Here is a 27,993-nt window from a genome sequence, read left to right on the forward strand (position 1 = left end):
ATATTTCTCTAGGGAAGTTGGACACAAGGCAGCTGAGGAAATGTAGTCGTCAATATTCAACAAATTATGCGAGAATTACTCACAATTATTTGTTGTAAATTATGCGAGAATTATTTACATATAGCAGCTTTGTATTGTTAATCAGGTACGTACAACCACTTTAGCACATGCAATTATTGGACAATTTGTTTCTTGTTTTCAAGCTCTTCTTTTTTCAGTTTCTAATATTATTGAGAACTTATTTTAATGTAAGTTTACTGTAACAGCCCACACTTCCGGACTATTAAATCTAAATACCAAAACTTAAATAAAATAGATTCTTATTCGGTAATTCAAATATATCACGAAGGTCAAAGCAGCGGTCAAACTCAATAATCAAAATCATAAAAACAGAGACGCAGCTCCACAAATCCGATAATAATTGTCTAACAGATAATTAAATTTATTCTCTAAAAACAAAATCTTTATTCTAATTCAAATAGCACAAAACGAAGCAGCACAGATCTCCACATAGTTCTCATTCCTTAATTTTAATATGCTCCAAATTCCGAACCTGAAATGTTAAAAGGGGTGAGCTACACAGCTCAGCAAGTACAAATTGACTATCTCTTAAACAGAAAAACAATGGGTGTTTTAATAAAATGATTTTTCTCAAACAATAATAATTTTGTAAAACAATTTGTTAAGTAGATCCAACCCAAGTTTTATATTTTAAAATTCAGAATTTAAAACAGAACAGAGCAGATTTTATAACAGATCAGAACAAAATAAAATAGAACAAAACGATAATTCTAATAAATACCACAGTCTTGATCTACGGCCACACTTTGCCAGTAGCCGGCATCTAATTCTTATTCTTATTCTTTATACCACACTTTGCCAGTGGTCGGCATCTAAAGTTCAATAATTACGCGCCCTTAATAGGTATCTAAAGTTGCACACTTGTGCGCCTACTAAGGGTATCTAAGGCTAGTTCCGGAACTATAGCGTAAATTACGAACGGGTTCGAAAACGTAGAGACTGGGTTCTAAAATTCACAAATACTTATATCTTATAATTTCGAAATCAAAATTCTTATATCTTATACGAAATTAAAAACAGAACTGAAATATATTTTCCGAAAAATAAAAGTAAGTCAAAAGTACTTACCTCAAAGCCTGACCAGATCTGAATTTACTCTTTTTGACCCTCTAAACGATATTTTCTTGAAAAACACGAAACACGAAATCTGAAGATAACGAAAAGACCTTTCTGAAAAGTCCAGAATCACTGAATTCTGACTTACGATGAATTTTCTACGAATTTTACAAGACAGCTGATTTTTGCTGAGAAAGTCCTACGAATTTTAATGATAAAAACAAGGAATACGAATATGGTGTATTTATAACGATACAAAACCCTATATCTCAACTAGGAAATAATAATATTTCCTCCTAAAGATTTACAACCTCTCCAAGTAAATTCCATAAATAAAATATTTGATACACACAATTACCTAAACTAAAAAAATTTCGATTTTCTAAATTATTCTTACACTTATTTCCACAAATAACAAATCTTTTCACAAATCAACTACCTTGCACAAAATGTTTTCAGAATATTCTAATTTTAAAATATTTATCTAGACAAATTAATATCTAATTTCTAATAAATAAATTAAAAATAAAATTACGAATTTTACATTCTTCCCTCCTTAAAAGAATTTGGTCCCCAAATTCACATAACATAAATAAATTAAATAAGTCACTAAAGAAAAGAAATCATACCTTAATTGCGATAGTTGTCATTTCCTGTCAGCTGAAACACACGTCCTTTGCCCATCTTGTTATCTGCTTCATTCCTTGGTGGCGGTGGCGGATTGTGCGGACAATTCGAAATCTTATGTCCTACTTCTCCGCAATGAAAACAAGCACCTGTATTCCAACGACAGACTTTGTCCGGATGATTCTTGCCGCACCTGGTACACGTCTCTCGATCACCTTGACCCCCGATGTTATCGTACACGTGTGGCTTCTTGAGTGGTCCCTCTTGAAAAGATTGCCCACTAGTTTGAGTGATCCGCCTCTTATTCCAACTGTCAGACGCCTTTTCAGATTCTGCCAAGCCCCTTTCGATCACTAACGCCTTGTTGAGGACAGCCTCGTACGTCTGAAGTTCAAACGACGCCACTGAATTCCTGATGTCACTTCGAAGTCCCTCCTCTAATCTTCGTGCTCGACTGCTCTCATCTGCTACTAGGGTCGACGCGTACTTCGCAAGCTTTGCAAATTCTGCTTCGTATTCAATGACGGTTCTTCCACCTTGTTGAAGTCGAATGAAGTCCCTCTCTTTCTGCAGACGAACTGTTCTCGGAAAGTACTTGTCCTCTAAAGCCTTCTTGAACTTTGCCCAAGTGTACGGTTCATGATTTTCTTCAAGATTTGTCGTCTCATTCTTTCTCTTTTCCATAAGCCACCAGTCGTAAGCGCTTCCTTGCAATTGGTACACAGCTAAGGTCACCTTCTGTCCCTCATTGCTCTCCAGAAGTCCGAAAGCTTTTTCCATCTCTTGGATCCACATCTCAACGATAGCCGGGTCTGTAGCTCCATCAAAAGTTGGCGGGTTCAAACGCTTGAATTGAGAGACGATGTTGGGCTTCGGTTGCTGATTCACAAGTACAGCTAGAGTTTCAGCCAGCTGGTCAAAGACGTTTCCTCCTTCATCATTATTGCCCTGATTTTCATTGTTGTTCTGATTTTCTCCATCCATCTTTACTAGAACACACAAAACAAATTCTAAACTTATAGTCAATAATCAAAAAAACACAAAAGTCAAACATATCAAATAATCACACAAATAAATGCCCTAAATCCAAAATAATTTTCTAAGACCTATACGATAGTCTAAAGGATCGCATCCTAGGGAATGTACTAGTCCCATACCTAATACACTCCGAAGGACAGCCTGCTCTGATACCAACTGTAACCGCCCGCACTTCCGGACTATTAAATCTAAATACCAAAACTTAAATAAAATAGATTCTTATTCGGTAATTCAAATATATCACGAAGGTCAAAGCAGCGGTCAAACTCAATAATCAAAATCATAAAAACAGAGACGCAGCTCCACAAATCCGATAATAATTGTCTAACAGATAATTAAATTTATTCTCTAAAAACAAAATCTTTATTCTAATTCAAATAGCACAAAACGAAGCAGCACAGATCTCCACATAGTTCTCATTCCTTAATTTTAATATGCTCCAAATTCCGAACCTGAAATGTTAAAAGGGGTGAGCTACACAGCTCAGCAAGTACAAATTGACTATCTCTTAAACAGAAAAACAATGGGTGTTTTAATAAAATGATTTTTCTCAAACAATAATAATTTTGTAAAACAATTTGTTAAGTAGATCCAACCCAAGTTTTATATTTTAAAATTCAGAATTTAAAACAGAACAGAGCAGATTTTATAACAGATCAGAACAAAATAAAATAGAACAAAACGATAATTCTAATAAATACCACAGTCTTGATCTACGGCCACACTTTGCCAGTAGCCGGCATCTAATTCTTATTCTTATTCTTTATACCACACTTTGCCAGTGGTCGGCATCTAAAGTTCAATAATTACGCGCCCTTAATAGGTATCTAAAGTTGCACACTTGTGCGCCTACTAAGGGTATCTAAGGCTAGTTCCGGAACTATAGCGTAAATTACGAACGGGTTCAAAAACGTAGAGACTGGGTTCTAAAATTCACAAATACTTATATCTTATAATTTCGAAATCAAAATTCTTATATCTTATACGAAATTAAAAACAGAACTGAAATATATTTTCCGAAAAATAAAAGTAAGTCAAAAGTACTTACCTCAAAGCCTGACCAGATCTGAATTTACTCTTTTTGACCCTCTAAACGATATTTTCTTGAAAAACACGAAACACGAAATCTGAAGATAACGAAAAGACCTTTCTGAAAAGTCCAGAATCACTGAATTCTGACTTACGATGAATTTTCTACGAATTTTACAAAACAGCTGATTTTTGCTGAGAAAGTCCTACGAATTTTAATGATAAAAACAAGGAATACGAATATGGTGTATTTATAACGATACAAAACCCTATATCTCAACTAGGAAATAATAATATTTCCTCCTAAAGATTTACAACCTCTCCAAGTAAATTCCATAAATAAAATATTTGATACACACAATTACCTAAACTAAAAAAATTTCGATTTTCTAAATTATTCTTACACTTATTTCCACAAATAACAAATCTTTTCACAAATCAACTACCTTGCACAAAATGTTTTCAGAATATTCTAATTTTAAAATATTTATCTAGACAAATTAATATCTAATTTCTAATAAATAAATTAAAAATAAAATTACGAATTTTACAGTTTAGTTAAGAATAATTATATATGTAGATTATATCATCATCATTACTTGATAAAGAAGTTGGGATTTGATTAAATAGTGGCAAGATGGGTGTGGTAGGTTGGGAATGGTGGTGTGTTTGTTGTGAAAGAGGTAATGGGGGTTACAATATTCAACAAATGTGCATGGGACGATACTTCTGAAACCAGACAAAACAAAGTATGAATATGGTTAAACATGAAATTGTATAAAATAATGTTAGTCAATTATGGTAGGCAAATTAAAAAAAGCAAGTCTAGTCTCTAATAATGACATATCAACGGCCATGCAATTTCAGAAGATACCTTATATATGCTTGTTTATATACCAAAATTACCAACTAATTACCCACTAATTCAAAATGCTCTTGCATGTAATTTATACTCGGTGATCATAATTTCATAATTTATGCTCTTATGACTCTCTCTCTCTCAACAAAAAAATTATAATTATTTTCGTATCATTATTTAAACTCTGACAAAAGTTTACTCAATTATGTAACCCCGTGGGTATTAAAAATAATGGAAATTATAATTTAATATTTTTTTTTTATTCGTGCTGACCATGGTCCATGGGCATATGTACTCATAAATCATCTCATTCTCCAAATATTTTTACATAACTTTTGTGGATATTTACATCTCCACATTTAATCTTATCATTCCTGGACTTTACTATACGTTCTAAATGTCATTATTTATCAGATGTATGATGACTTATTTTGTTTTATGTTACCAAGATTGTAAATATATTCCGAAAAGTTAAGATATAAAAAGAATTATAAGAATAATTAAGCAATTCAATATTTTTTCTTGACAGCCATTTTGAGAACAAAAATAAACCAACTTCTTTATTTAAACTCACGCTAAGCTCACAGTAATTCATATAAATAAAAATACGGAGGGGAAAAAAACTAGATTGTATAAATTTACAGGTTGGCAGAAAAATGAATAATATGTATGATATATTTCATATTTCATATTTCATATTTCTACTGACAAAAAGAAAGCTCGCGCAAAATAATAAGTCTACCAACTTCATATTTTACCTTAAAACAAAGGAGAGGGACAGCGTTTGTATTCAACATGCCACGTCAGCTCACCAAACACACTTTCTCCCCTCTAAAACTATAACGTTTTTTTCAACCCCTCCCACACTGTTACAGCCGCCTAGTGGACCCACTCTTACGAACCGCTTCTAACGAATCATTCCTCGCCACGTCAGATTCTTCCCCGACTATCCACGACTCGGACCGACGACCCGAAACAAACCGAGTCATCCCTCCCAAACTCACCGCTTCACACTCCGCTTCACAGCTCGCCCGAACCGAGTCATCACATTTCTTACTAACCTCACTCTTCTTAATACAAATCGGTTCACTTATGCTAACCGAGCTTTTATTAGTACACCTCCGGTCCGACCGGAACAACGACTTTAAACCGGAGTAAAAACCTTTCTTCTTCTTCACTTCATCAGCCGATTTAGTCCTCTCCACCGCCGCTTTAACCGTAACTTTTCTTCTCCGGCCTTTCTTTGATCTCACTCTTCCGATACACGAAACCTTCGGAGACGACGGTTCCGCCGTCGCCGCCGTGGACTTAATCGACTCCGATCGTTTCGACGGAAACAATCTCATGATCGGCGCTTTACTCTGCCTTCTCTTATTATCTAAATGATTACTCTTCTGAGTGTTAGGCATTCCAAGTATCGCAGCTTTCGAATTCAAATGTTTCGAAAATCGCTGCGACGTCGTATTGTTTGACTGATTTGGATTAGTTGAGTTACATATGTTTCCTCGAGTTGACTCTTTGCGTTCGAGAAATGCGTTGCGATCGAACCAGTCGAACTCGGCGTCTTGAGAGAGCCAAAACGATTCGGCGGGAAAATCGGGAGGTACTTCGGTGAATTCTTCGTCTCCGGCAGCGGCGGAGGAGTGCGACTGCGACTGTGAGTTGTTGTCGACATCGGGAAGTGGTTCGCAGGCGATTTTGCGATCGGTGGCGGCGGTGGTGCAGGCGGAAACTAAGGCGTCTAGATCAGCTGGTGGCATGTTAGAGAGGAAAGTGCCAATAAAAATTACTTGCGGAAATGAAGATGGTTGGGTTGAATTTTTGGAATTTAAAGTCGAGTTGTGTGACTAGGCCAACTTTAACAATCGTCTATACTGTTCAGTATGTTTCACAACCTACAAGTTTTTATTTTTAATATAATTGATTTAGGTTTTCGCCTTTGTTATAAAGTACATGTAACGAATTATTGGAATATGGAAATTTCCCTACAACTCTTTTAAATTGTAAGATACTAGTCGGTAACCCGTGCAGTGGCGGACTCTAGGATCATAAAATTATAGGGGCTAAAATTTGCTTTAACTACAATTTATCTTAGTGGTACTCATAAGCCCGAGCGATCCAAAAATTATACTTCGGGGTTACCGACCATATTTTATAAATACACTCTTATATTTTTAAATTTTTCAGAGATATTTTTGTATATTTTTAAAAAAATATTAATAAAAAAGATAAAATTTTATTTTACAGAACGACATGTGTTCTATGTTACACTTAGTGCATACACTCAAAGTTTTTCACTGAACAATTTATCCTAGCATTGCAGGACCTTAATTAATCGAACTTGTTCAATTTAGCAGTGTAATTAATACGGTTTTGACTTCTTTTTACGTGGGAGCATCAAGGAAATCCGGAGGTACTAAGGCTATCTCTAATATTTATGATCCAAAAATTCAAATTTTTTGAATCATCAACTGATCCAAAAACTGATCCAAATATTGATCCAAATTTTTGACCAACTCCAACAGTTTGATCTAAATATTTGATCCAAATTATTTTTTACATATAATAATATATAAATATCATATTAAGCAATTTTCTCTTAAATTTATCGTTTAATCATTATTAACAATTTATATGACATATCATAAATTAATTAAATAAAAAAAATAATACACATAAAAATATTAAAATTGTGCACTTAATTCACAAAAAACACATTTATTGCAATAATTAACATACAAAATATCATTGGTACACACTAATTTTCCGAATTAATATATTTTTCCCAAATACTAGTATATATATATATGTAAAAAACGTAGTCAGTGTAGGGGATAGTGGTATGTAGTATATTAATAATAGTTTTAGGCTTCTAGCAGTATGTGGTAGAACTTCCGGGGGTTGGCGCGTGCACGAACCCGCGGGCTGTGCGTGCTGCGCGGCTCGTGCGGCTCGCTGGTTCGTGTGGGCCGGGCCGGTCCCGATTCCATAATTCTGTATTCGTATTCGATCCGTTGATTTAGGCGAATTGTGCGGGTTTGAACCGGCCCGGTTCGGGCCGAATAAATCCGGTTTTCCGTATGAGCCGGTCCCGAGCGGGTGGTTCAAACCCGCCCAGGTGGCCAGCTCTACTCACCTGGATACGCATGTGCTACATGCGTGTCAGGTGGGTATTTTGGGCCATCAGTTCCGAATTTAGGCATTTTGGCTCATCTGTAATCTGTGGTGGGTATTTAGGGCATCACCCAATATAAAATACAAAACAAAAATTTTACAAAAAAGGATAATGACCTCGGGATAAAACTATATAATATATGCATATACATTATTTATCCCGGCTAAAAAAAATATTATACTATTGATCCGACTAAAAATCAAAATTAAATACCATTAGTTGGATTTTATTTAGTCGGTGTAATAATAATCTCGGTTTAAAACAAAATAATATATACAGTAACAAGCCAGTAAGGGTAGACTCAGTTGGTTAAAGAGAGGGAAATTGTCCTCTTGGTCACAGGTTCGAATCCCACGAGAGGAGAATTTATGATTATGCCTCCTGAGTCAGAGTCTGTCGCTTAAATACGGTTTACCTTGGTTCACGTGGTTTGCAGGCTATTGCGTGAGCCCGTAGGGTTTACCCAGTGCGCACCCGAAGGGTAGCGGCTGCGGGTTATCTACGATAAAAAAAATATATATAGAGTAACACCCAATTCCACATATTATAATATGTGAGTTAAGTTTACGAGGCAAAATAACACTACCAACTAAAAAATCATGATTTTTTGGGTGCCCGCGGTGAATTTGTTGTTTACCTAAATTGGTTGCATTTAGGTCGGTATGATTCATTTTATTTCAGAATCGAGATTTAATACGGTTTTTGAAAAAGACACAAAATTTATTCAGATTTTTACATTTACTATCCATACGGGTTAAAAAGATTATATGGTTGGAATGAGCTGAAATAAAATTAAAATTAAAAAAACAACTACCCATCACTTCAAAATTTTAAATGAGCAAATTTCATATCTTAAAAATTTTGACAAATTTAAAAATTTGAGAAGTTATATAAATTAAAATTACACTTATGCAAATTTAAAAAATAGGAAACGGAGAAGACGGAACGGAACCATCAGCCAAAATATATGCCAAAATATGAAGAATGAAGAATGAAGAATGAAAGATATGCCAAAATATAATTTATAGATTTATGATGTCACGAAATACGCATGTCTCACATGCGTATCTTCCTTTTATTTTAGTAACCAAAAATTGAAAAAAGTAAAAAAAAAAAAATTAAAACAAAATACGCATTTGTGTAATGCGTAACTTTTGTTAAATTTTTTTAAAAAATAAGTCCAGACACGCAAACCTGAAATGCGTATTCCTGGATGCGCATTTGACAAGATGCGTCAAATGCGCATCTTTTATAAAATTGGATACTCCTTTTCAAAATGCGTGTCCCGACGGTATTTAGGGTCATACAATTCAGATTTGAGTATTTTGGGCCGTTGATGCTGAAATGTGGGTTTTTTGGGCATTTTCTCTTTTATATTCATGTATCAAAATTATTAATTCATTTAATTTAAAATTTAGATTTTAATTTTGTTAAAAAAATTATAACTTATAAGTTAAAATAATTACCAAACACATTATCAACTTTAAGTAATTTATTTGTAAAATTATCCAAAAATCTAAATAATTTATAAATTATATTGTTCATATCAGTCATGTGACATTTTAATTCGTAAGTACCACTTTTTAGGAAACCGCAAACTGGCCCTATATATCCTATTCAACGATTTAAAGAAAATTACATTTTTTTTATTAATTTGACGACGGTTCTGTCAAATTTCTAACAGAACGAAGACAAAGAGTTTTGACAGAGAAAATTCTAGTTAAACAGAACTGGACAAAGACCATGTAATTTTATGATTCAACGTCGCCTACTTTGAAATTCCTATGGACGTAGCAGTCTAACTAAAGTAATAATTAGTTCTTAATAAAATTTATATTTTAATCTTCAATGAGTAAACGCCAACTATCAAACAAATATTTAACAACTAATGCAGCAAGCTCCTAGCTGGTAATGAATGGAGACCTTGACGATTTCATTGTACATTCCTGGCTAAGTAACGATGATTTTCTAGCTTTGTTGTTACTTTAACTCGGGCACAGGCTCATATATATTTAAGTGTCGGATTTAAGAAGTTTTAAAATAAGATATAAGTAACATTTGTACTAATTTCGATGCCAAAAATTATTATACAACATTAATATTATTAATAATTTTATACTATAAAAAAACTTTTATTAGTTAAAAACGGAGTAAATGCACGAAAATTGATTTTCAATTGAATTACTGCAGTGTAAGTGTATAAGCAATTAAAATATGACACACATATATGATAAATATTATACTTTTTTTTACCAAATTTGATATCTTCCTTTTATAAAATTTATACTACTAAATTGAAAACTACAAAAACTCTTACACATTTTTAATAAAATCCTGACTAACACGATAGTTAGTTTCTTCTCAAAACTGAATTAGCATTTATTCTCAAAAAATTAATTTTAATTTTTTTTTTGTTTCGTACACTAGTCAAAACTGAATCAACAATTCAAACTAGTTAATCCAATCCGATACAAACACTTTAATATAAAAAAATTAAAAAAAATTCGTTACAATTTAATAAAACCAATTTATTTAAAATAACTAAATTCAATCTTTTATGACCAACTCGGATAATCAAAACAGTTTATTAAATAACGGCGTCAAACAGTGCATGTACTCTGTCATTTCTATATAAATTAATTTTTTTGAGCGAATCTGTACTCTATATTAATAAGCAAAATCATGTATAATTTGGTGTATAAAGTACCAAAATATCAAATTTTGGTACTTAGTTGACTTGTATTCTATGTAAACTTTATTTTTAACACAAATCAACTTCCATTCTTTGTATTTTTTTTTTTAGTTAGTGTTCATCCAATTGTCTATTTATTTTATAAAAAAAAATTAATGATTTATAAAGTATATTAAAAAATTATTAAGTTACGTTAAATTAAGTAAAATCACATATATATATATACTTTTATTTTGAAAAACTACTAACTACAAAGTAAATTATTAACACGAAATGACTTCTATTCTCTGTAAACTTTATTTTCTATACCATTATTTTAAAAATAATTAAGTAATAGCAAATGACTTTAGTAACATTTACTAACTTTTAAACTGAAAATTATTGATTTAACAATATTATTTGTTATATTAAATAATATTAAATTAAATTTAATAACATCTATTTACTTTTAATTTGTAAATTAATTTTTATCGATAATAAGTAATTTTAAATAAACTATATTGAAAATGCTAATTATAAGATAATTATCAAATTATATTAATTATATTAAATTATCTAAAGAACAAATATTTGGTTCATAAGATAGAGATACAATTCGTTTCACAAAAATAATGCTAATATGTTAGATTTCTATATCAAGTAAAACAATGCAAAACTAAAATTATAGTGGAAAATTTCATAATTGATTCGATGCTTTTTAACCACAGAAATATTTGTTTGCAAGAAACAATTTAATATTTGATATTGATATATTAATTTTAATTCATGTTTCGCATGAATAATTCTCTACAAATGTTAATCCGATATTTTTAGTCTCGGACCCGTATTTCGCACGGGTTATCAACTATCTAAACTAATAAGCGTCCCAAATCTTGGTACTCACTAGATAATTATACAACTATTTTTAAAATTTTATGTACTAAAATCTCAACTGACTAAAATTAAATTCTACTCTCTCTAAATTTTATTTTTCTTCAATTTTTTTTTGTTTTTTTTTTTGAAAGCAACTGAAATTTCTCATTCAAAAGAGGCATCAAGCATACAAATTTCCACCAGGTGAGTAGGAGGAAATGTAAAAACATTAAAGCAGTTAATCATACAAGGCAATCTAGCTAATCCATGAGCTACCCTGTTTGCTTGCTTTCGAATATGTTTGACACTAACGTCTGGCATTAGGCGGAGAAAGTGAATACACTGCTCGATAGAATGCCCAACCTCTGTCACGTACTCTAGTTGGCCATTTATCGCATCAGCTGTTGATTTCGAGTCCGTCTCCACTACTACCTTTCGTTCTGTACGACTCATCACCCAAGATAGGGCTTCCCTCACACCAATGCTCTCAGCTTCAAGGACATCTTCCGTGTGTTGTAGAGTCAGACTTCTGCCCTCTATAAAACAACCTGCACTGTCTCTCAAAACCATTCCAATAGAGAACGTTTCGGCTCCTGGAAACCATGATGCGTCAACATTTACCTTGTACATGCCAACCTCCGGAGGAGTCCACTTCTGCAAGTTGTCTTTTGTACCAGAATATTGCTGCGTCTCCCCTCCAGAATTGTTTACTCTGGCATCTTTCCATTCTTTAACATGCAAAAAACTATTTCCCATAGCGATGTCTCCTGTTGTCGTCTTGTTCTCCCAGATTCTCTTATTTCTCCAAAACCAGATCCCATGCAAAGTGGTACAGATTTTAAGAATCTCATCTTGTGCGGACTCCTGTAGCTTGTTCAAGAGCCACTCAGGGGCAGAATAAACCTCACTCATGTCGTATTTAAGCCCCACATGTTGCCAACAACTTTGAGCAAAGCAACAGTCAAAGAAAACATGTAGAAGGTGTTCAACATCCGTGTTACACATGGGACATGTAATAGGGAGAATCACTCCCTTATCTCGTAGTTTGTATCTCACAGGGAGATTGTTCCGACAGAAACGCCACACAAATATCCTCATTTTATGAGGGAGAGTTAATCTCCAAATCCTGCTCCAACCTTTAGACTGAGAGATTGCAGAACTTCCAACATTAAGATCATGCCACATTCTGTATCCAGATTTAACCGTATATAAACCATCCTTTGACCTGGACCAAGCTACTCGATCACCAACAGATTGTTGAGGCACCCTAGTTGCCAGAATAGCTTTAGCATCATCAATTGAAAAAGATTGCTGCACCTTCTCGATATCCCAAGATTTGGTACCTGGATAAAAAAGTGAAGACACAAGATCATTTCGTCCCACATAAAAATGGAGATCATCCACTTTAAAATTACTTTTGGCCCTTAACCACCTGTCTTTTGTTGCTACAATGTCCCTTTCATCCCCCAGAACCCACCGAAAACCATTTTCCAAAGCTTCCTTGGCTTGCCAGATTCCAACCCAAATAAAACTTGACCCCTGTCCTTTAGTAGAGTTCAAGATGTTTGTGCTAGGGAAATACCTAGCTTTCAACACTCGAGAAACAAGCAACTGAGGGTTATGCAGACATTTCCAGATGTGTTTCCCCAAGAGAGCAATGTTGAAACCATGAAGGCTTCTGAAACCTAATCCACCCTTACTCTTCGACGTACTCATTGCCGTCCAGGAGTGCCATTTGATGCCTTTATTCTGATTCGTACCTGAAGTCCACCAGTAATTATTAAATAATCTTTCTATTTCGAGGCATAGAGTTTGAGGTAGCATAAAGCAGGACATACAGTACGAGGGTATTGATTGCGCCACATTCCTCAGTAACACGGACTTACCAGCTCTAGAAATTGGTTTAGCCTTCCACTGTTGTATTCTCTTACTAACCTTCTCTTTCAGAAATCCAAAAACCTTCTTTTTTGATCTTCCAATCAACGAGGGGAGACCCAGATAATTGCTACTAGCCACATCATTATGGACCCCCAACATATTTGAGAATTCTTCTTGCTTATCTCTCCTAACATTAGAGCTGAAGAAAATTCCTGATTTCTGAAAATTAATGGCCTGCCCCGAGCGCTCAGCATATGACATCAGGATGGTTTTAATACAAAGAACCTCATCCCTTGTAGCTTTGAAGAAAAGAAAACTATCATCTGCAAAAAGCAGATGGGTGAGTTAACATGTGAGATTTATATAAGTAACTAATTAGGTGCATACATAACTGAAACTATACGGTGAAATTTTAGAGTTACGCTTAATTTCGAATTTTTAACTACATATTTTAACAACATTTTATATATTATATTTAGATCTGTATTTTGCACGGATTATATGTTTCAGTTTTATCTAAATAATAATATGTTACTATTATTTTTAATTTGGGATCCGTGCTTCGCACGGGTTCAGGGGCGGACCATCGGAGGGGCTAGGGTGGGCCCTAGCCCAGGTCAAAATATTTTTTACCCAAAATTACTATTTAAACTTGGCAAACTATGTCATCCAGCCCTGGTGTTTTTTTTTGAATCTTTTATTTGCACAGTAAATTTTTGCTTTGTTGGATTTCGTACTATCCTATTTCTTAAAAAATAAATCCAATCTTTAAAAAAAATTGTAACAATAAATGAATAAGTTAGAATCAATTAGTTCATAGACACATTTAATTATGGCAGTCTTTTGACTCCTTTTCATAATAAGTTTTTCATTAAAATAAATAAATATTTTTTTAAATTAGTAAATATTTTTTAAAAACAGTTAAAATTTACCTCTAAATAATAATAAATATTTATATAAAAAAACAATATAAACAATTATAGTTCCCATCCTATCTAAATTATGATTGTCTCATCAAAAAGCTCATTCTTCTTCATTATTAAAATTTTACCTACATATGTGTTGATTGTTAGGGCAAATTCAAGAGTGATCCAAATATCTAAATTATGGGCAAATTATCCCAAATTTCATTTCAATAGTGATCCAAACTGATTCAAATTTGGATAACTTGGTTTAATATAAAATAATGATTTTATTATTTGTAGTTTATGATATTTTAAATTAATTTTTTATTTTTTAATTATATAATTAATAACACAATATAATTAATAGTTAACAAAATTTATTTTTAAAATAAAACTTAAAATAATGAGAAAATATAATTTCATCAAAATACCCGATTTCAAAAATTCATGAACCGCCGTACAGAAATAAAAAATAAAGAGGCACATATTGCATTTATAGATGCATTAATTGAGCATTTGTATTTAGGAATTAAGAGCCTCATGCTGCTTTGCACAATTCGGCCCGCACAGCTCGTGCACGGCCCGGTCAACTCGTAACCGTAATTATTCGCGTGCCGGTTACGAGTTATTATTTTCCGGTTCAAACCCGGCCCGAGCCCGATTCGTAATTCAATGGTCCGGTTCAGTGTTAAGGTTACGAGTGCCCAACCCGTGTGCGGCCCGGCCCGGACCGCCCAGCCCGCACAAGTGGCCAGGTCTACAGGTGAGCGCATGTCTCATATACACATCTTCCTTTTATTTTAGTAGCCAAAAATTGAAAAAAGTAAAAACAAAAAAAATTGAAACAAAATACGCATTTGTGTAATGCGTAACTTTTGTTAAAAAATTTTAAAAAATAAGTCCCTGGATGTGTATTTACAAATGCGTGTCTTTTATAAAATTGGATATTTTTTTTCAAAATGCGTATCCCGTAGGTATTTAAGGTCATACAATTCATATTTGGGTATTTTGGGCCGTTGATGCTGAAATGTGGGTATTTTGGGCATTTTCTCTTTTACATTAATTTATCAAAATTATTAATTCATGTAATTTAAAATTTAGATTTTAATTTTGTTAAAAAAATTATAACTTATAAGTTAAAATCATTTACCAAACACATTATCAACTTATGTGTCTATATATATAAGTATATCAGTGGCACAGCTTCCTGTGACAAAAACTCATGGTATATATATTAAATAATGTATGTACCACTAATAATAAAATGAATGATTACAAGTAAATATAAAGCAGCTAGTGTGCAACGTGCATAAACAACTAAACCTATAAAATATCAAATACTCCTGGTTTTTCTCCAGTACTTCTGATTATTAGTGAGACCACGACTTATTCTCTACTGAATGCATGACCTAGTCATACATGTACAAGCTCATCTAAAACAAATAATATAAAACTTTAACACAATAAAATAAGTTTAGATTAATTTTTCAACAATCTCCCCCTTAATCTAAACTTGTCTCATGCAATCCTCCCAGCCCGTATGGCTTTCAAACTGAGCCCGTATGGCTAATAAACTGAGCCCGTATGCCTAATAAATTGTTGAGCCCGTATGGCTAATAAACTGAGCATGTATGGCTAATAAACTGAGCCCCTATGGCTAATGTTTTCCCGTCTAACACTCTTCCTGCTCGTCTGACCTTCAACTTATTTGCCCTTCTGGCACGTTCACCTCCAAGAAGTGTTCCATCTTGTTATGCATGACATCCTGCCAATGTATCTCGTTTTCTGCTTTTTGCAGGCTTCTCTGGCACCGTCTCATCTTTCTCGGCAGCCACATACTACACATGCATCCCATACTACACATGCAGCTTTGCCACCATCCTTGTGCAACGCCTACCTCAAGTAAAACAAAAACTGCATTCTCTTTCTCTTTTAGACTCCGACAAGGCATCATATCGTGTATGGTTGTTTCTTTTCCACATTTAACAGCAGCAGGTCACCATTAAGAACCGTATGCTCAGATACCAAATGTAGAAAACCAGCAGCTGTTTATGTGTATATATATATAAGTATATCAGTGACACAGCTTCCTATGACAAAAACTCATGGTGTATATATTAAATAATGTATACCACTAATAATAAAATGAATGATTACAAGTAAATATAAAGCAGCTAGTGTGCAACGTGCATAAACAACTAAACCTATAAAATAGCAACTACTCTTGATTTTTCTCCGGTACTTCTGATTATTAGTGAGACCACGACTTATTCTCTACTGAATGCATGACCTAGTCATACATGTACAAACTGACCTAAAATAAATAAAATAAAATTTTAACACAATAAAATAAGTTTAGATTAATTTTTCAACACTAAATAACTTATAAGTTACGTTATTTATATCACTTATGCGACACTTTTCAACTTTATAAGTACCATTTTTTAAGAAATTCCAAACGGGTCCTAAAAGTTAGGATTTCTAACTTTTCATTTATGTGTCAAAAATGAACATTTATCATCACATTCATAAATTGCCAAACAGGTAGCTAAATAGATAAATGAGCCTTCAAACTGATTCCCCGAACATGCACAGAAAACGCTTAACAAGTCATTTCATTATTTACGGACTGTGTATGGTTGAGGCCTTTGAGCATGTTGGATAGGCAGAGACAGACTTCAATCCTGGGCTTTAACGAGAAAAGTGGGTCCAATAGTTCATTAGATATTTACGGTTAATAATATACGTAGGAGTATTAAGCAATCGATTCAAAAGTTTAAAGCTCTTGAATTTAATGGCCTTAGACAGCATCAATGATCAAACTAGTTTCATGACAAAAAAATGATCAAACTAGTTTAAAATTTAAAAAACGAACAAAAGTAAAAAAATTATTTGTTATTTGGAATTTTCATTCTAACAAGTTCAAGTTAAAACTATTGGCAAAAAATCAATAACCCGCTTTTAAGTATTAAAATAAACTTTCCTCGTAATATCTTTAGGATTTTTCGGAAACTGAATACAAAATCTTGGACAATTGACATGATTCTCACCTAAAAATAATCGAATGTAGGTGAAAATTTACAAACAGATAGTACAGGGAACAATAGTAAATAAAAATGAGCTGATAAATTATTTATGAGGAGAAATGAAATGTATGAAACAGGGAACATGAGTAAGAAATTAGTGAAATATTACATTTGAAAATTGATGGAATGAACGAAATAATAAAGAAGTTTACAAATATTCTTTAGAATAAGTGTAAAAATCTAATTACATCGGAATCAATAAAACCTAAGCTCCCATATTATGATCTCCACTCTATAAAATATTAATAGTTATATGAATTTTCTTCTTTTAAATAGCAAACTCTACTTTTTTTAAATAATTCGTTTGATACCTCCGATTCAGAAAAAAGATATGTAAGATTATAAATAATCCTGAAATGGTGCTAGGTATTATTACAATGTGTATAATTTTTTCATTATTTTTAATTTTTTCACTCTCTTTTTAGGTTGATAACTTGTGGAAATTACATATAGATAGGGGAAGGGAAGTTGTTTTAGAAAAATGGGAGAAAGGTAATAGCGTGTAGTGTTAATGTTAGATAGACCGGATTACAAGTTTTCTAAATGAACCAGTTCTTGGGTCAGGCCTCCGAAGTGATTTTTGCCATAAGTGTAATATTATTATATTTATTTATAAGTCAACCAATGTAGGGTTTTAGTAAATTGACCGGAATTGGGTCAATGAATTTGACTTTGTATTTCCCAGCAAAAAAAATTGACTTTGTAATTTAAATTTTTTTTAATACTTCCTCTATCTTATATTGTATCCATCTCATATTGTATGTATTTTTTTTCTTAAATTAATTAAATTTTGACGGATAATTAAGAAAGAATTATGTGTTATTTTTATAAATTGAAAATATATTTTTAAGGAAGATTAAATATATTTTCTAATTATATAAATTTGAAATCTTATTTTATTATATATTAAGTATAATTTGTGATCAAAATTTAAATAATTTAATATATACTAGTTAAAACATGACACAAAGAGGGAGTACCCATTTAAATTACATTAAATAATCTTCATAACCTAAGTCCAAATGGATGAAATATTGGAAAATTAACATGCAGGTTCTTCTTTTACTTTTTTTCTATTATTTAGAGTAATGTTGTATATTTTAAAAAAGAAATCAAACTTCTTTTGAAAAATAACTTGGCAGAATGAGATATGTTAACCGAGATGATTTGTTATTACAAGAGATCCATTTTATTATAACTAACTAAAATGACTCTCAAAAATTTCAAATATATATTTATATGACATTGAAATTATATCCCAGTCATTGAGAGTGTATTAAACAAACATTAAAAAAAACGTTACAATCTATTCCACTTAATAGTACCATATTAAACCACATTAAAGACTAGTTTTTAAACCATATGCATAACATATTTGGAACTTTCATTTAAATTTCAAAAATCTGTGCAACTTTTAACTTTGAATCAATCAAAATTCTATTTATATTATTACATCAAATGACAATCATGTTGGATGTTACTTATATAAAATTAAATATAAAGAACAATTGATAAACAAGTTAAGATTAAAAAATGTACTATTTCAAAAATAATTTAAAAAAGCTACCAAACAAATAAAATTCCATAGACAAGCAACGAATACAAAACCTGAATATAATGACAATAAATCAGAAAAAAGAAAAAGGGAGCATGTGTTTGCATATAAAAGAAGAAGTACAAAAACTGGGTAATCTAAGACCCCATTTGAATTATGTGACCGTTGGGGCCCTTTGGCAAGACAAGAGTAACGGTTAGTATAATCATCCGTAAGAAAATAAACCTCCACTTTCTTGTAATAATAAGTAACTCCACTTCTAGTGTTGTTTAATTTGCAAAACCCAACACAAATTTGAAACTGGAGTAGTTCCAATGGGTTGTGCATCTTCAAAAATGTTTAAGAAAGATCTCAAACGAGATATTATTCACTTTGAAAATGCCCCAAATTGTCCTAACCATGTTGTTTCTCTCACTTCATCCACTTATGGTGCTCTCAATCTTGACAAAGATCCCTTGCCTCAACAGCAATGTGTGACTGTGGTTCAACCTAGGAAGTCTTTGTCGCGACAAGAGCCCGAGATTATTAATGCTTGGGAGTTGATGGAAGGGCTTGAAGAAGGGGCTCCCATTGCTATTCAACCCAAGAAAAGTAGTCCTAAACCCAGGGCTTTTCTTCGCGGGTTTGCTGATTTGGATGTCAAAAGTCCTTTGAAGTTCTTGAATCAGATTGGTTCACCGAAGAGTGGTAAGAGGTCCGTTGGGAAAGAGAATAAGGGGCATGGTAATGGTATTGCACGGTGGGATTGTAGTCCTAAAAGGGCGTTAAAGCAGAGTAATGTATTGGAGAGTTCGAGGAAGAATTCACCGAGTATTAGGCTTCCGGTGAAATGTGATATGTCCAAGTTGGATCTTGGGGGGGTTTCGTTTAGGAGGAGGAGTTTGAGTCCACTGTTTGATCCGGAAAATGTTGATCCTGGTAAAGGAGAGGAAAAGATCAAGAAAATGGTGACTGAATCTGCCTCATCTTGGAAGGCTAAAAATTCAGAGGATTCGGAGAGTATTCTTCAAGTGTTTGATAAAATCTGCCCGCCTGGTGGTGAAAATGCGGTTGTCATTTACACGACAACACTGCGAGGAATTAGGAAGACATTTGAGGATTGCAACATTGTCAGGTCTATCATCGAGTCGCATCATGTTCAGATGTTTGAGCGTGATGTGTCAATGGACTCTGGGTTTAAAGAGGAACTGAGAGGACTAATGGAGACAAAGCAAGTGAAAGTTCCGGTTGTGTTTGTTAAAGGGAGACTGGTAGGTGGAGCTGATGAAATATTAAAGCTGGATGAGGAGGGGAAACTCGGATTACTGCTTGATCGGATACCAAGGGCAGGCGTTGGTTGCCAAGGGTGCAGTGGAGTGAGGTTTGTGATGTGTGTCAAGTGCAATGGGAGTTGTAAACTGTTCAATGAAGATGGGAGGAAAACCCTGAAGTGCGATGAGTGCAATGAGAATGGGTTGATTCAGTGCCCCATTTGTTGTTGATTTGGGAGATGAGTTTTCTGATTTCCCCGCTCACTGTCAATTTGGTTCCTGCTTGTAGTTATTAGTTCTCAGTTAGACCCCCATTGTGAGTGCTTTTGGATGTTACTTTGATTCATTGATTGAATGATCTGATTGTTGTTTGACCTTAATGAACAACTGGGTGTAAATTATGCGTATTGTTTCTTAACTATGGAAATTGAAAATTTGCTGATAGATTCCATTGTGCTTTGGTGATTTATTTTTATAATTTGTTTTGGCAATTTTCTTTGGTCCATCTTTAGTAGTTACAAGTCAAATGCTATTGTAGTGCTTTTCGGTATTTATTTCAGTGAACTGCTTAAGATAGGATGAAAGGATACATCTACTGCTGTGTAAGACTCCTATATTTTTTTAATCACTATAACGTCGTGTGCACAAACAAAGCTCGACTTGATCTATGAACTAGTTATCCTGTAGTATAGGCCAAAGGAATGTACTATTGACTGAATATAATTGCCTCATATTACTTTAGAAGCTGCAACATCCTTTACCATTTTTTTCTGCAGGCAGTGAAATCCTATAGCCAATTAGCCGTCGACACTCTTAAATATTGCAATTGCAAATATATATGTAGTATAAGAAGTTGATGATAAAACGGAGCTAACTGCTTAACATAACTCGTTAGCTAAAATCAAATCCCCAAATCAGAAGTTATAACTTAACTTCGATCACAACACTGAAGATTAAGAATTATGCTAAGCAATGAAAATTTAAATACCAGAACATTCTAAATTTGATGAACAATTGTTGCCTTCCACAATTTTGTCAGGTAAATATCCTTGAAGGCTATACAGATTATTAGTACGGATTATAACGGTTTCGACCATAGCTGCCACTGTCACGCCTTCCACCGCTGGAGCTTCCACTCCCACTTCTTCCTCCACTCCTTCCACTGCTGGAGCTTCCACTCCCACTTCTTCCCCCGCCTCCACTTCGACCACCTCTTTGTTGTTGTGGAGGTGGTGGACTACTATAAGGTTGTGCTCCTGGTTGCTGCCTGTAAAAGTAACCAACTTCATTAATTTTGTTTGCTTAATTGAACACAGAAAAAAGCACACAAGTTAGGCAAACAAAAATGCCACCGGAAATTCATTAGTTGACGCATTAGTTTTGTACACCCTGTTTTGCAAAATATGCTACTTTTGATATATCAGTCAAGACGATCATCAGTTGTCAAAGTCAGCAGTCTAATCTCTATCAGTTGTCAAAGTCAGCAGTCTAATCTCTATCAGTTGTCAATTATAAGCACACATTAATAGTTGCAAGTCTTCATGGTTATTTATATAAAGCTAAATGTACTTGTCCCAAGCAGTGTCAATTCTCCACCTAACAAATTGGTGACCAAGTGGTCTAGAAATTTAGAAACAATTTCAAGATCGAAGTTCAACAGTTAAAAAACTAAGATGATGAATCAATACAAATTTTCATAATTGAGAAGTCTGGAAGTAAAACACTTACAAAACATATCCAATTCTTCCATCTGGGAGAAGCATAGGCATCATTGCCATGCCAGGTGTGGCTCCCCGTCCATATACCAGAGGCTACAGAGATACAACATTACATCAGCACCATATAAAATCCAGGCAGTAACTTTGTAAACCAGAGAAATAAAGATGTCATTTAGATATGTAAAAAGTCATTGCTTCTTTTGATCAAAAAAATCATTGCTTCTTGTACTCTCACTTGATGGTACCCCTAGAGCCCCATTCATAAACACATGAATGATGGAAGATTGGAAGTACAAACTGTTAAATTATAATGTAGACGTCTAATAGCAAGCACTTTTTGCAACATCAAATTTATTATACAGTAAATCCTCAAATAATCACTACACAACAAAATTAATATTGAAAAAAATATATATTGAGAAGATACAAAGTATGTCAAGAGAAAAAACTCTACCTGCCCAAATCCTGCACCGCCATATCCAGCACTAAGAGCACCATAGGCACCCCCAACTAACCCATAACCAACAGGAGGCTGGTAACTAGGAAGCAAGGCTGCTTTTGAAGAACTTGAAAATCCGGATGACCTCTGATCTGCTTGAGGCTTGGCAAGAGAGCACTCCAACACTTGGCCTAGAAAAATAAATTCCATAGTCATCATTGCTTATTCATTTTCAAGTATTACAATCCCAATTGCAAGTAACAAGAACCATGACATACCTTCTAACTCATACTTCTCGGTGTTCTTTAAAGCCTTCAGGGCACTTGACCTGTCTGCAAAGTGAACAAAACCAAATCTGCTCTTTTCTTGTCCAGCCTTTGCAGGGGGGAGAACTACTTTTGTAATCTTCCCATGGTGCTCAAAGATATCTTTTAACTGATCCTGGGTGATGTTTTTGGGTAAATTCTTCACGTACACTGCTTTAACCTGCAGTACCAGCCAAAACAAATTACAACCATATTTCTAAAAGCCAACAAGTGGCATTTGTTATGTTTGGAAAACTACAAAAACAGACTCTGGTGTTCAATTCCATATAATATACAACATTAGGCCACCACAATTAAAACATGGGAGCTTAATTTTGATAACTTGTAAGTTATAACTACCACAAATTCTGTGAGCCATGGTTATCACGGGCCAAGTCGAGCCTCAACACCCGAGTACCTTCGAGAAGACTAGTTGACAAGTCGCTCGACTAGTCGACAAAGCGTTGATTGTACATATACTTACTAGATTTAATATATATTATATAACCAAACACGCCAATCCCATTATTTAAATCAAAAGAAATAGAATAGTAAGCTCAAATAAGCATAGTTACTACATAATAACATGCATATTCCAAATATCAAACACATGCAAGCAAATAAAGACATAGGTATGATGAATATCAAGCAAAGCTATCCATCTTAATATCATTTTCATTTTCATATCTTTCTTATGTGTTGTCGGGGGTTTGATCGAGTCATTGCACACCAAAATCGCCCCAAATCGAGCGTCGACCCGATTACCTTTACAACAACTAGTCGTCGACAAGTCGGGCTTCGAGGCTCTCAGCGCCCGAGTACCCTCGTGTTGACTAGACATTTCCGTGATAACAATGACCTTCGAGAAGACTAGTTGACAAGTCGCTCGACTAGTCGACAAAGCGTTGATTGTACATATACTTACTAGATTTAATATATATTATATAACCAAACACGCCAATCCCATTATTTAAATCAAAAGAAATAGAATAGTAAGCTCAAATAAGCATAGTTACTACATAATAACATGCATATTCCAAATATCAAACACATGCAAGCAAATAAAGACATAGGTATGATGAATATCAAGCAAAGCTATCCATCTTAATATCATTTTCATTTTCATATCTTTCTTATGTGTTGTCGGGGGTTTGATCGAGTCATTGCACACCAAAATCGCCCCAAATCGAGCGTCGACCCGATTACCTTTACAACAACTAGTCGTCGACAAGTCGGGCTTCGAGGCTCTCAGCGCCCGAGTACCCTCGTGTTGACTAGTCATTTCCGTGATAACAATGACAGCAAACTGACATATTTCTACACAAGTTAGTGGTTATTGTCTTATCAACTGGTCAACTGGTATACAAGCTTGTTCCTTTCACACTCGAACAGCTATCAGCTAATCACCAAAGTAGATATAAACAAAAATTTACTATAATTATTTGCTATGTTCTGATAAAATTCTACATGACTTATAAGGAGGTAATTGTACTATATATATACACATATATAGAACTACCTTCCGTACATGTAAGTTGGTCCACTAACAAGTGTTTTTAAAATGAAAATTGATCATGAAGTTGCTATCAACACTGTCACTAAACAAGTGACCAAAATGTAACATTAGCGACATTAAGATTTAAAAATATATCAGAAGCCGACCTGACGCAAATTCGTAATTCAAACTATATACTGTGCAAACTATATACTGTGCAAACTATAAATGAAAATCATTCAGGCGGGGTTCAAAGAATTAGTAATCATTTGAGGGTGACTGCAGAAAAAACAAACACCTGTGAAGAAGCAGACGATTCTGCATTTTTCGGGTCAGCCCAACTCACAGTTGGAGCATTGTCATCAAGCTTGAATTTTGAATTCGACATCTTTTGCCTGGAATACTCTGCGCATGCATGATTATAGTACTCAATGAATACAAAACCACGATTTCGGCTAGAATTTTGGGGGTCCTGCAATTTAAGCAGAACACAAATACAAAGTTGAGACAGATGGATTCTGTAAATAAGCTGCACTACATATATATGGAAACGAACAAAATTCACAAACCTTAAGCAGTTCCACGCCGTGGACCCCTGGCCCTACCTTCGTCACAACCTTCTTTATATCTTCCTCTCCCCAACTTTTAGGAATATTACCTACAAATAACTTATGCTTCGCTTGAGATGTTGAACACTTGACCTTCCTACCCTGAAAAGAAAAATAAAGCTAGATATGAGTCATTTCCAAGTGCACACACAGCAGCATAAAACTAGGAATTGAAAAATAATATATGTACCTTAAATTCAGTATTGTTGAGGTCTTTAATGGCCTTGGTAGCCAAATCCTTACTTCTAAAGGTAACAAAAGCATAGCCCTTATTTTCGCTTGAGTCTTTTCCTTTCATTATACGAACCTGTTTTTCAACATATAAAGTGAACAAATAAAATGTCTGTCATATAGTACATAACACAGAGCACTGTTAAATACATTACATATCAATCATCTAGACTGTATCTAAGATTACCTCTGTAACTTCCCCTATGGATCCACAGAAGTCCTTTAACTCGTCTTCAGAAGCATCATGAGGAATACCACCCAGGTATACTTCTGAACCATGAGGAGGAAGCGCAAGTAATTCAGCATGCTTTTTCTCCTCATCCTCTGCTGCATCAGCAGGTATCATCTCATCATCACTATCTTGGCCTTTGCATGAGCCAGCTTTGTTGGAGACACTGGCATCCTTTTCTTCCTCTTCCTCTACTTCTTCCTCCTCCTCCTCCTCTTCTTCTTCTTCTTCTTCAACTTCCTCCTCTTCCTCCTCTTCTTCTTCTTCCACTTCTACCTCTTCATACTCAACTTCTTCTTCAATTGTCTCATCATTATCTCCATCAGTCTCTACCTGCTCTTCAAGCTGGACAGGCTTTTCTGCCACTGCAGACTTTTCCGCTTCACTTGATTTAACTGTCGAAGCATTTCCCCTTGTCCTCGGCATCTTGTATATCTGGAAATATAAGCTTGCACAGCAACTGTGGTAGAAGCACAGAAGCCACAAGCATTTGAAGAGAAAAAGATACAAAAATGGGCAGGCCGAAACAAAATGAGAGGCCAAAAGGAGTTCAAGAGTAAGAATTTCAATTGAGTTTGTGCCATTAGATATGGCTTCAAGGAGTTTCAATGTGATTAATTATCAATAAAGGATGATTAAAAGCATGGTACAAATACTAATAGAGACAGGCAAGAGCGAACTGTGAATGATACTCAAGAGGATGATAATGCTCAATAGGTTAAAAGAGAAGCTACGATTTTCCCGAAAATCAGATACCGATCGATGCCCAAAAAATAATGGCCAAACTTTAAGGCTAACTATTATCAGGAATAATGCATTCACAAAAAAAGATGGGAAGAAGAACCAAGAAACAAGAAGAGCAAATAATAACAAATGAGAAATGGTAATACAAGTGCAACTTTACGCAACAAAAGTTCAATTCATGTTAATTGAAAGGCTAGGTAATGAACATAACAATAACTAAGCAACACAATTCCCGGAAAATATAGTTTTAGAATCTAAAAGTAAAGTGCTTTAAGCTAAACAGCAATGAGCAATTATATAATGAGAATATGAAGCCTTAATATTAACATCTGAATTTAGAAATTTAAACCTCTAGATAGCGATTCAATAATACATGAAGCAAAAATTCTGACTTATAAGTTCTAATCTGGGACTACCTTAAAGTCGTAAACAAGAAATTATAAATCAAGGAGGGGCCGGTATATGTTCGGAGAATGTAAGCAACCTAGATAAAATTGAATCCAAGTGCAAGAGCAAAAATGACATGATAACATAAACAATTAAGACATGAAAAAGGATATGTAAAATTAATTAGGGCACGAATGAAAGAAGCAGAACAAATTAAACAAGGAAACAATTGAACAATAGATCTAATTGAAGGAAGATAAATTGAACAAGAGGAAAGAGAGAGGCTTACCGAAGAGAGTGATAAGAATGGCGAGGAAGGAGGTGTTGTTCGTCGACGTCGAGCCTCGTTTATTTTTAGGGTTCGAAAGAAACCCTAGATTTAATTAGACACACACTCTGACTCTGACTCTGAGAGCTCGTGATTTATTATTATCGGGGTTTTCAACTGTTTTAACAACCTATACACACTTACCATTTTACCCCCCTCGTGCACTCGCCAGTCGTCATTCGTGAGCCGGGTCTCTTTAACGAGCCGATACGAGTCATGTGATGGCTAGCAGGATTAAAAACGAGTAAAAAATACAATATTTTTATTACAAATATGGGTATATAGTGTTACAAATTAGTATTAGCATAATAACCTTCTTGATTGTTTCTTATTAATAAAAATTATATGCATCCCTTTAGATATATCAAATACAAGTCGAGTGTTTAATAATATATACGATTTTCGTGAAATACATTAACAACATACGCTACGTTTCTAAACAGCTCATTATATAAATATGTATTTTCCTGTTTGTAGCGTGTAATTCGTATTTACTTAATAATAAAATTAGGATAGTCATTATACATTTAAAATATATTTAAATTAATTTAAAGAATTTTGTCAGTCTGTTCACAAAAATAAAATTAAAAATTAACACATATGTTAAATGCATAATTAAGCAAAATATTGAGTTTTGGTCAAATAATTTATGTGTAATGATCCTCGAATTAAAAAAAAAGATTAATAATGCCTATCACAAATCATAAAAACCTATAATTATAATATTCAACAAAGTATAATATACACTACTGTTAATATATATTAAATTTTAATGAAAAATATTAGTTTTTAAGATTCAACGTCTAGTTTAATGTTCTATCATTGTCTATTTTATAATTCATTAACTAAAGTTGGCAAGGTCTTTTTAGTTTTTAATCTACCGAACAAAGTCCTGATATCATAAGATGATGGTAATTGTAAAAATCATAATTTATCAACTAAAACAGGCATAATCCATCTAGTTTTAAACAAGTTGAAAAAAATGTTAAATTCAGTCGATCATTTTCACTTTCACAAGATAAAAGACTATTTGTCTTTTCTAGTGTATCAATGAATCTAAATACAAAATTAGTATTGAATCTTTAACAATAATTTGTTATATTTTCTAGTAAATTATGTGGGTCTCGTTTATTCATAAGTTAATTATCTTATTTATGTAAATGTCTAATCATTATTACATCTGATTAGTCGATTGATTACCCAAATAATATACATTTATAACTATTCAAAATTTGTAATTATTAAATCAATTGCAATTATACGTGGGTGTGTGTCTGTGTATTGGAGTCGCAATAACACAAACAAACAGTTAATATCTAATTTTTCTTAATGGAGCACGAATCATGGTTGCGACATAAAAATAATATATATATATATATATTTATATATTGTAAAGACTAATATTTGATATTCACGTGCTTTTCCT

The 27,993-nt window shown here is 33.7% G+C and overlaps 4 protein-coding genes across 5 annotated transcripts; 1 reads left to right on the forward strand and 3 right to left on the reverse strand.

Annotated features, from left to right (window-relative positions):
* Positions 1-313: 313 nt before the first annotated feature.
* LOC141711854 (uncharacterized) lies at positions 314-5,570 on the reverse strand. Of its 2 annotated transcripts, none has more exons than XM_074514545.1 (3): positions 5,449-5,570; positions 1,767-2,774; positions 314-553 (listed from the first exon to the last, which is right to left on the reverse strand). In XM_074514545.1, exon 2 carries the CDS (start codon positions 2,746-2,748, stop codon positions 1,768-1,770), a length of 981 nt encoding a protein of 326 aa, XP_074370646.1. In that variant the 5' UTR covers positions 2,749-2,774; positions 5,449-5,570; the 3' UTR covers positions 314-553; position 1,767. The 2 variants fall into 2 exon arrangements, with proteins under 2 accessions (XP_074370646.1, XP_074370645.1); XM_074514544.1 differs by having other exon boundaries at positions 319-553; positions 1,767-2,748.
* LOC141711855 (uncharacterized) lies at positions 5,305-6,600 on the reverse strand. Its single transcript, XM_074514546.1, has one exon. The coding sequence runs from the start codon at positions 6,448-6,450 to the stop codon at positions 5,560-5,562; it is 891 nt and encodes a 296-aa protein (XP_074370647.1). The 5' UTR covers positions 6,451-6,600; the 3' UTR covers positions 5,305-5,559.
* Positions 6,601-19,001: 12,401 nt separating this feature from the next.
* LOC141711857 (uncharacterized protein At3g28850) lies at positions 19,002-20,527 on the forward strand. Its single transcript, XM_074514549.1, has one exon. The coding sequence runs from the start codon at positions 19,148-19,150 to the stop codon at positions 20,312-20,314; it is 1,167 nt and encodes a 388-aa protein (XP_074370650.1). The 5' UTR covers positions 19,002-19,147; the 3' UTR covers positions 20,315-20,527.
* A 413-nt stretch (positions 20,528-20,940) lies between these two features.
* On the reverse strand, positions 20,941-26,688 carry LOC141711856 (heterogeneous nuclear ribonucleoprotein Q). Its single transcript, XM_074514548.1, has 9 exons — positions 26,529-26,688; positions 25,067-25,568; positions 24,839-24,955; positions 24,610-24,750; positions 24,339-24,512; positions 22,519-22,726; positions 22,256-22,431; positions 21,812-21,894; positions 20,941-21,350 (listed from the first exon to the last, which is right to left on the reverse strand). The coding sequence occupies exons 2-9, from the start codon at positions 25,532-25,534 to the stop codon at positions 21,152-21,154; spliced, it is 1,566 nt and encodes a 521-aa protein (XP_074370649.1). The 5' UTR covers positions 25,535-25,568; positions 26,529-26,688; the 3' UTR covers positions 20,941-21,151.
* Positions 26,689-27,993: the final 1,305 nt, after the last annotated feature.

Source organism: Apium graveolens, chromosome 3 (genome assembly GCF_009905375.1).
Source record: "Apium graveolens cultivar Ventura chromosome 3, ASM990537v1, whole genome shotgun sequence".
Classification (NCBI taxonomy): Eukaryota; Viridiplantae; Streptophyta; class Magnoliopsida; order Apiales; family Apiaceae; genus Apium; species Apium graveolens.